This window comes from Pleurodeles waltl, chromosome 3_1 (assembly GCF_031143425.1).
Source record: "Pleurodeles waltl isolate 20211129_DDA chromosome 3_1, aPleWal1.hap1.20221129, whole genome shotgun sequence".
Lineage (NCBI taxonomy): Eukaryota > Metazoa > Chordata > Amphibia > Caudata > Salamandridae > Pleurodeles > Pleurodeles waltl.
The window spans coordinates 874,031,888-874,042,170 of record NC_090440.1 but is presented as its reverse complement, the minus strand read 5'-3'; the positions used below and the strand labels follow the sequence as shown (position 1 = coordinate 874,042,170).

At 44.3% G+C, this 10,283-nt stretch overlaps 1 protein-coding gene across 1 annotated transcript in view; it reads right to left on the bottom strand.

Moving 5' to 3' along the window:
- Nucleotides 1–3,788: 3,788 nt before the first annotated feature.
- ADPRS (ADP-ribosylserine hydrolase) overlaps nt 3,789–10,283 on the bottom strand; it is a 51,546-nt gene continuing 45,051 nt past the window's right edge. Inside the window, exons 5-6 of the mRNA XM_069223836.1 lie at nt 8,243–8,343; nt 3,789–6,242 (exon numbers count right to left, since the gene is read on the bottom strand). Coding sequence (XP_069079937.1) covers nt 5,932–6,242; nt 8,243–8,343 — 412 coding nt within the window. The 3' untranslated portion in view covers nt 3,789–5,931. The remainder of the gene's footprint in view (nt 6,243–8,242; nt 8,344–10,283) is intronic.

Here is a 10,283-nt window from a genome sequence, read left to right as displayed (position 1 = left end):
GCCGGATATACACAATCCCTCATTCCCATACTGAGACCACATTCTTATGGTCAAATATATAAACTCAGTACTAATGCTTAGATGGTCATGTGGGCCAACACGTTTGAATCTCTCACATTTTGAATTTGTATGGATCATCAATATAATTTTGGGGCGACTTTTGCCACTTCGAATTACTCATTTCAAGAGATGTTGCCAATTATCAGACAACACCTATTCCATCTTCCTAATTATATGAGCAAAACAATTTCAGATTTTAGATCCTCACAATAACTTCTATAATTACATTATAATTTTCAATATGAGTAACTTGTTTATTACAAATTACTTAAACATATTCTAAACAAGGATGGATTGTTTACTAAGTAGTCCACATTTTATGGATTGTTTTCCTTTTGCAGAAATAATTCCTCATCTTATTTCTCAAGAAGGAATTTATATACTTTAGATTCAAATCAAAATAAACATCTCGAAAAGCTCTGCCATTTTTGGCAAGTTTTCAACTATGCAGACTGCTGTCAGCAGAAAAAGAGGTCTACCCATCTATCCTTCTAGTATTTGACATAGGTGTGCCCAAAGGCTCTTGCTTCTACACCCAGGCACAGGAGAGAAAAGTCATTGGTTCTGACTACAGTGGATTGTGCAATACAAAACCTCCCGTTTAAGCTACCCATCTGCCACGGTGTTTCCAAGTCTTTGGGTTCTATCTCTACAGAAGAGCCATACTGATGACTGGTGCTCAACGATATGCCTTGATTGACTCTGGATGCCTACGAAAACCTACTAGCTTTTGTATCGTACTACCAGGTGCTTCAAAAGAAGAAAATGGTGCATAAGTGGACAACCGTCAGAGAAATCACTTCTCTATGTGGATGGCAAGCAATCTGTATTAATTTTGTTAAAGGGCTACTTGAATGCTAAATAACCTGCAAATATACATTAGATATGTATTTGGAACACTAGTAAACAGAGGATTGGTATTGATCTTCACTTGCCGAAGACACTGGCATTTTCTGGGTTGTCATTCGGGGTTGTTCGTGCCCAAGGGTACTTTTTCCAGACGTGGAGGATCCTGATAACATATGATCTATAAATTCAATCGATGTAGCCCAGAGTGGGGTTCTCTAACCTCTTTGAAGGCCACATTTCACTTTTATGACTGGTACCTGGAAAGGACAACAATACAGAGGAGAAGAATTTTGATGAGCAGATTCCTCAGGAAGTTAGGGAAATCAATAATTGCCTCCCTCTTCACCAACTGAAGAATAGGACCAATGACAAAACCTGCAAGTGACAACCCACATCAGGTCTGGACCCCTTTAGACTTGAATGATGAAGAGGGTACTTCACTCAGTAACAGCAGTGCGGGATGTTTAACTCCTAAAGAACAGCAAGCAGGAGCCATTTCTCAGTTGGTGGACATCTCTGGGGCTTTCAATTGTCTTGATTGAGGAATGCAATTTAGCACTAAAAGAGACTTAAAGGAAAAGAAGGTGGGGGAAGAATGGTTGTACAGTGTTTACTCATTTTTGCATCAGGGCTTGGCGAGTAACTCTGAGATACCCCAGGTCTTATCCATATTGTTCAACATCCATGCGAAGGTAATAAAGGACACTATAAGAAAGCCTAGTTTTTCCAACTATTAACACGCTGATGACACAAATAAAGGTTTTACATTACAGCATGATAATACTACACACAACACCACGTGCACCTGCTCAACTGAGATGGCTTCAGGAATGAATGATTTAACCCCCTAAAGAATATTTAGAGAAATAAGATTCTTTGTCTTGTCTTTATTTGAGAAGTCTAGGACTCACAGGTGAAGTAGTCTGTATTCAGACAGCAAAAACGACCAGCACCAACAATACCACCAAGGCTGACTAGTAACTTTAAGACTATTTCTGGAAAAATCAAACCTACAGCAGGCGACATTAACTTCTTGTGGGCCTCCGTAATTTCTAAACTGCCAAGTAAGTATCAAACATATGCCACATTGAAAAAAGAACATTATTCAATGTTGCCATTTAGAGTCGGTAAGGCCTCGCAGTGGTCTAGGTCATGCTATCGGTTGACATGATGGGAATAGAGTGGAAAGGAAGTTGCGTTAAATACTGGGATCTTACTTTCTGGTTTTCTTAAAGACTGCGCAAACGAGTCAAAGGGGATTCTCTAATGTAGCTAACTGTATACACTATCCATATTACGTTTCGAGTGAGTAGTTAAAAGTTGGTTCCAAGACTCAGAATTTTTGTTTGGCTTTTACTTTATGTTGCTAAAAGTCCATTTGATCTTTAGGTTTAGAAGAGGGGCCTTTTTCAAGGGTTTAATCACACAGAAATTATTATTAATAAATAAATGAGTGAAACAAGAGCTAGGTAAGAAGACGGCACCTGTCTGCACACGTTACGTCCTGGGGAGACACTTATGGAGTAATATTACACATATGGAGCTTTTTCCTTGTATGCGCCGGGTACCATTTCAAACGGTGCGCCCTGCGCAAGCAAGGAGAATGCACAGTGTTAGAATGAATGTGCTGCCCCAAGGGCAGCCGCACACTTGCGCTGCTGAGGGAAGTGCATTCAAGTGAAATATGGAGCGGCTTTCACATTGCCGCCGCTCCGTGTTTCACTGTTCAGACGGCAACCCGCCTGCACTTTAAAGAGGGGTGAGAGATCCCCTTGCAGGCGGTTGCAGTCAGTGACTGAACCCCCATGCAGAGGGATGTCTGGGGGATCCATTGGACCCTCTTTAGACCCTCCAGAACGCTGCCATCAGGGGGCGCATTGACAGTGCACCAACGTTTGTGGCACACTGTCAGTGCGCTTCCTGAGAAGCTAATTTCCCTTTGCATGCACCTCTATAATATAGCGTGAGCGCAGAAGCAAAGAGATTTCCTCATTTGCATGGGGCCACGCTCCCATGCAAATTAGAGAACACCCTCTGTTGGTAGCAGTGGTGCTATATGTGCACCAGCGCTATCCGTATTACAGGAGGGGGCTGCATACGCATCTACTGCCCCTTATGTAACACCAAAGAACTCCGGGGGTGCGCAAATGCCCATTATGCCCCCGGGGCACATTGTGCAATACAGCGCATGATTGGCAAACGCTGAGCAGAACTGTCTACATTATAAAGGACCACTTTGTTTTAAAGTTCCGATGATGTAATTTTTTTTGGGGGGGTGGGGGGGCTCCCTGCTCCTTAGAAGGGGTATTGAGTTGATGGCTCATGTTGTACAAGTGACGTAAGATTTTCTTGACAGAAATCAATTCATATGCAATTACGTCAATGGTAATGCAACTGGTATAGGTCAAGCAGGATAGGAGGCCTGCTGTGTAATAAAAAGGTATGCCAAACAATAGGCAGATAAACTGACTCCAAAGATGGAAGAGTAGATTAGTTTTTAACATCATTCAAGTCCCTTATTCACAGACAAGCGGACATATTATTCCATTCCCCCAACTGATTTTTTTTAGGCATGATGAAAGTGAACACCACTTTCTACATATAGAACTCTTTCTTGTAGTGGCATACCAGTCTATCTGTTGAAAGAAATGTCTTGTTTAAGAACGCAGTGCTGGCCTAGGCAAAGAACAGCTAGTTAGAGAGAAATAAAACAAGACCACAAATGTTGCTATTGTTAAAACAATAAATGAAGCTGAATAAAACATATCTATGTTAAAGTGCACAGCAGCAGGCCTAGTGTGCTAAAATAACGTACATGGAGCTATAACTAAAATGGTTACACAACAATACAACATTTACATTAATAAATGAGCAAACTCAATGTTTCACTTAATGTTTATTAAAACTGTCGACAATCACCAATACAGTCAACTCTTGCCAAACTCACCCCAAAAAAATTCTACCAATTTGCCATGAAAACATTTCACTTCATAAAAATGTCACACGTAACTAAAAATCACTTTGCACATATCAAATCTATGAAGGACTTTCTTCACAGATTTAATTTGCGTAAAGATAGTGATTTTTTGTTTCGCGTGACATTTTTATTTCTCACTTTAGCTCAACCAGCCTGGCACTGTTTGCTTCCTGACTTTTCAGAACGTGCAAAAATAACTGTGGAGCCCAACCAGCAAAACAATAATCTTGCCTGAGAAACCAATTGCTAATGAGAAAAAATCTAAATACAGGCCTTTCCACTGGTGTTTCATAACCCAACTTCACACCGTTTTGGTTTAACACTGCTAATTGTTGGTTGGAGTATTCAATGGTCAAGCTCTACACGTGTTTTAATAAAACATGAATATATTTTCTAGAGTGTACCAACGCTTCAATAAAATGTTTTCTTGTGCAATGTAACCTAGGTTAATTCTCTACTGCACCAGGATGGTGCTTTCTCTTTATTCCAGTGCTGCAGGGCCACATGAAGTAGTTAATTTCGGCTGGTGGTTGCCAGTCGGCATCTATTGTAGAAGAACGGGGCACTATATATTTGTCCCACGGGTGGTCTTTCCAATTAGCAAAGAATAAAAGTAAACAGGACTGCTAAGTAGAGTTCTGTCAGGACAACCTTGCACCAGAATTATAAACTGCAACTTAGTAATTAAAAAATGTATTGCCAGACACAAAGCAATAACCATTAAACATTGATAAAAACCTCCATCTATTGTGGCCGAAAAGTCACTTTGGTTGTGGCTGACTGTATTAAGTGCCGTGAAGTCAGTCAGTCAACCAAATTACGGCTTCTCTCACAATATATGGAGATTCTTACGAATTAACTGAATGCACCATTGGTGGAGATGGGTGTCAGAACCCTAAAAAAAAAATTGGGAAACAGGCCAAAAAAAAAAAAAAACTGCGTGCGTTGAACAATTTGACGGTTAAAGTGCTGTCATTTCACTTAACATACAAGCTTATCCCCGCAGGACCTTTAATGTGGGAGTTAGGTGGGGAGGAAGCAGTCTGGTCACTTCAGAACTTGTAAATTGCTCCTCAGTATCAGAAAATTGAGCATTATTGGTGCTGCATAAAAAGACGTGCTCAGTTCTACTGGTACTATAGGAGTTCTCTGCTAAATCCTTCATGCAAGCGACTAAGGTAGTCAGTCCTTGAGATGGATGCCCAGCGCTGGTTCACGAAGCCCCAAACGTGCCCCATTTTCAGAATAACCACTAGGTAAATGTTTCATATTTGGATTCATTCACTGTATGTATATTCATCTCGAGCGAATATCATAAAAGTCGATTAGGGATCCAGCTCTCAGCTGAGACCACACTGTGACCATGGTGAACGTAACAGTTTCTCTGCACTGAAACTGTGCATTCTATCCAGGGCTCAACTGTTGTTCACAACTTCCTACACAAACCACGGCCAATAAGGACTCATTCTCGAATCAGTGAATGTGTGCATTCTTGCGGCAAATCCATCAACAGTGACGTTTACAGTACTTTTTTCCTAATTTGATTATCCAATATGGGCTGGTCCTCATTTTAATGTACTCAAAGACAAATGGCTGCATGTCAAATATTCGCACCTGCGATATTTATATTAACGTAGGGAGCATTTTAGAAGAAGGGTGTCACCCAACCACCCCTCTCTGCTGTGAATAAACACGAGGCACACGAATCCCCATACTTCTGAAAGCAAACTGCTCCCTGGGCTTCTGCCTCAGAGGGTCGCGGCTTCGAAGTCCTCGTAGGACATCTCCAGTTGGTCTTACTCTTGTGCTGCACGCATCTCTGGCTGGTCCAGCAGGAAGCGCGGGATGTTGCGGCCTCTGACCAGTTCTCAGGCTTTTCTGTAACTGTTTAAACCATTAGATGAATTACACCCAGCCCCAGGGCTTCTCGTCTGTTCATTCTACACCTCCTCGATAACACCCGGAACATGAACAACGCCACGCATAGTTGCTAAGGCATGTTGAGTGGTGTTTTAAGGCAGAATGACTGGCCAGGCCCAGGGACACTACACTGCGGCTGTGCTTTGACACCGTTTGGAATACAGTTCATGCAGTTCTTCCGCCCACTTCTCAGCGTCTTCGTACGCTTCGCAGCGCTGCTTCCAGCTGGAGGGCACCAGTTCCTCACCATAGTAGGCCCCAGCAATGGCTCCAGCCATGGTCGCAATCGTGTCAGTGTCACCGCCCAGGGAGAGGCAGTATATGATCGTTCTCTGGAGGCTGTTGTATTCCTCTGGAATATCAGGGTCGGGGGTCATGCAGCGGAGAAAGGAGTAGATTGCAGTGGGGACGGACTCCAACGCAGCAATGCCATGACCTGGTAATAAAAATAAATAAAAAAGTGTCAAAAATTGGAATCTGGCTCCAACGTAAACTCATCTTATATCCAGTATATTCTCCAGAGCACTTCAGTATACCAGACATGCTGGATTCAAGTAACATTCAAAACTACAAAAAGGACAACTTAGAAACAAAAGCGGTCAAATCGTAAGAATGCCCAAATCGCCCCGCCTTCTGGATGGACATTTATGAGGGTTTCTGTCCCTTTGCAGTATGGAAACACCTGGATTCTTGGTATTTAGTAACACCAGCCTACAATTCTGGCAATAATGACAAGGTTGTGCCGTTTTCTTTTCTTTTCCGACCAATGGATTTGCTTCCCAAAAGTCCCAAATTAGATTTGGAAGGATGCTGTCTTAATAGATGCACCAGGTTAAACAAACAAAAAAAAAAAAATGGTGGCGGGTCTAATCTCAGCATGCCATTTACTGGGAAAATAGCGTGATGTAGGAGCACAGCATGGCCATCTATGCTCATGCACAACATGATAAAACTAGGACAAAGCATTACTTATTGGCAAAAGTTAAATACTTGTGTTCCAATGTGTTCGTTATAGATCTGTCTTTTGAACTAATTAACGAATTAATTAACAGATTTCTAGGGTCTTAATATGCTACCTTTACACAGATGTGCACCGGTCTATAGTCCAAAGAGTTATTTGAAAATGCTGGACTGGTTTGTACAGACTGGACACCCGAAACCAACACCAATAGCCAGAAGTATAGTGTCCTGCATAGCTGCAGGTCATCACGATGATGAACTGGCCCCTTCCTGGGAAGCCCAAATCCCTTCCATAACCGGTAAAGTGGCTAATGCAGCCACTTAGAGAAATGTACCAAAAACCAAGATTTACAGCATACTTGACATTTTACAAGCATTATGAATCCATACGGTGTAATGACAATTATGTTCAGTATAAAAGGGAAAGCTTCAGGGTCGGTCTAACCTAAAAGGCCACCAGGCAGTGCCTGACAGGTCTGTGTGTGGGTCGGTTTTCTGGCTTTTTGTGAGACTTTTTTATGGTCTGTTGGTCCGGTTCTTACTGTCGATTTCCCTGATAATAAAATGACAATTGCCTGCAGCAGGCTCAAATCCGATATGTAGCTTCATCAAACCAGTGCTCTACACTCTCCCTGCGCGTCTCTCTAATTCTCGGCCTTGCCTACTCTGGACTGCGCGGCTCCTTCAGGGTCCAGGGCCTTCTCTGACCCCAGTCTCTCCCACCACGAGCAAGTAGCTTCCTCAGCCGTCTCCCTCCCTGGGATAAGGCATCCCATGAAGGCCAGAACGGCTCCCACTCACGGTTTTGTACCTCCTCTTGCCAAACCACTTCCTGCATTGTGTGTAAGAGCTCCTAGGAGGAGGCTTTCACCCACTGCGAGCCAGAAACTATGCCTCACGCCCAGAACTCCCCCCTCTGGTTTGAACAGCTCGCTAAGAATCAGTCGCTTAAGCGCTTGTCTGCGGAACTCTCACGAATACCCGGTCCTCTATGATTCTGACAGGTAAAGCCCCCAAAGTGGCCCAGCCCTCTACGGGCTGTAAAAAGCTTCACCATGCCAGTCCCCCAGTCACACAGGTTTTCCAGACACTCGAGTGTTTTGAATTATAGGCTGTATAACTCTCCCAGGTCTAATCTTATTGCCCGAAGAGTGCAGGTTTTAAATACGCCCATCCTTTAGTACCCTGGACTACAAAGCTCTTCCAGTGCTTTACCTATGGATATCTCCTTCTCAGAGCTTTTAAGTTTTTCCACACAACAATATCTTGCTTATTCAAGGCTGTCCAGCTCATTCAACCCCCAGCTTTTTACCACTAGATCTGTGCAGCTCTACTAGGAGCCCGTCTCTCTCCCTCTGGGGTCCCTGAAGGTCTTCAGAACGTTTAGTAGTCTCAGATTTTGGAAGATGCAACAAAGCCAGGCCCTAAAGGTAAACGATAAAAAATAAAGAAGAATCAAACAGAACAAAAACCTACCTAATTCCGATATCACATCATCTTTTGAAATCTGGCCCCTCTCCACAAACTCCTTAATCTTCTTTAATCGATTGGTGAACGGAAGCTCTACCAAATCCAGCCTGCGAGAAGAAAGAAGTTACAAATCAATGAAAGGGCACTTGAAATGCCAGTGATAGCGAAGTGCTGGAGGAGAATGAATCAGTGTACACGTCACAAACTAAGGCGTTGTTTGCCATCGTGTCCTATGTCATTACAATTTAGAACAAGCATTGCAAAGCCAATAGCTCTCGCCTATGCAAGTGCCATTGGCTTTGGCAATCTGATTTAGCCATTTCGTACACCAGTGTGGCTGATGTTCAGCATGACGAAAAGTTAGTGGCATGGAGTGTCCTACAATGAAGTAGGGGGAGTAGCACGTCAGAGTGGATTTGTTGGAGTTGAGTGTCGTAGAGGGGAGTAGCATGTTAAAGAGTGGATTTGTTGGAGTATAGTATCACAGAGTGGAGAAGAGGTGACTAGAGTTCCGTGGCTCAGTAGCAGAGAGTGTTGTAGAGTGCAGTGTCAGAGTGGAGTGGAGTAGAGTGTGGTGGAATGTGGTAGAATACAGTGGAGTGGGTTGGAGTGGACTGAGGTTGCGGGATGAATTGTATTGGAGCTAGAGTGAGGTGGATTTGATTGGGGTAGATCGGGGTGGATTGCAGTGGGTTAAAGTGTGGTGGACTGGAGTAGAGTGGGGTGGATTGAGTGGGGTGGACTGGGCAGGGGTGGACTGGAGTGGGCTGGATGAGGTGGAGTGGACTGAACTGGGGTTGGGTGGATTGGATTCGGGCGGGGTGGATTGTATCTGGGTGAGGAGGACTGGATGGATTGGGTGGATTGGAAGGGTGGGTTGGATTAGATTGGGTGGGGTGGAATGGACTGGGTGGATTGAGGTGGATTGGATGAGGTGGATTTGAGTGCAGTGAGTTGGAGTGGGGTGGATTGGGGTGTGTGGGGTGCAATGGACTGGGGTGGACTGGATGGGTTGGAGTGGACTATAGTGGGGTAGGCTGGATTGGACTGGGGACGATTAGGGTGTATTAGATTTAAGTGGGGTAAAATTGGAGTGGAATGGGGTGAATTGGATTGGTGTAGGGTGGACTGGATTGGAGTGGGGTGGATTGGACTGGAGTTGTGTGGATTGGAGTGAGGTGGGATGGGGTGGACTGGAGTGGGGTGAATAGGATTGGGGTGGGATGGAAAGGACTGGGGTGGGTGGGGTGGATTAGACTGAGGAGTAGGGTGGATGGATTGGTGAGGATTGGAGTGGGATAGATTGGAATGAGGTGGGTGGATTGGAGTGGTGTGTATTACAATGAAATGGGGTGGAATGGATTGTAGTGGATTGGAGTGAGTAGATTGGGGTGTGGTGGATGGGACTGGAGGGTGGTGGATTGGAGTGGGTTGGATTTGAGTAGGATGGATTTGAGAGGGTTGGAGTGAAGTGGGGTGGGGTGGGTTGGAGTGGGGTGGTTTGTGATGGTTTTAATTGGGTTGGAGTGGGATGTAGTGGACTGGATTTGAATGGGGTGGATTTGATTAGGCTGCACTGGATTCGAGTGGGGGGATTGCAGTGGGGTGGCTTGGAGTGGGATGTGGGGGGCTGGTGTTGTATGAATTGGATTGGTGTGGGGAGGACTAGACTGGGGTGGAATAGTGTGGGGTGATGTGGACTGGGTTGGAATGGGGCAGACTGGAGTGGGGCAGACTGGACTGAGGAAGATTGGTTTGAGGTGGATTGGACTGGGGTGGAGTGGGCTGGATTGGAATGGGGTGGACTGTAGGGTGGATTGTACTGAGGGGGACTGATCTGGGGTGGATTAGATTGAGGGGGTGGATTGGTGAGAGGTAGGGTGGATTGGAGTGAGGTGGAGTGGAGTGGACTGCGATGTACTGCACGATTATGTGATACAGCATAATTTCGGAAATTTCACATAAGAAAGAAGTCACTTTGCAATATTTAAAACAAGATTATCATCTCTTCAGATCAGCACCTACAAGCAAAAACAAGACTTGGTAA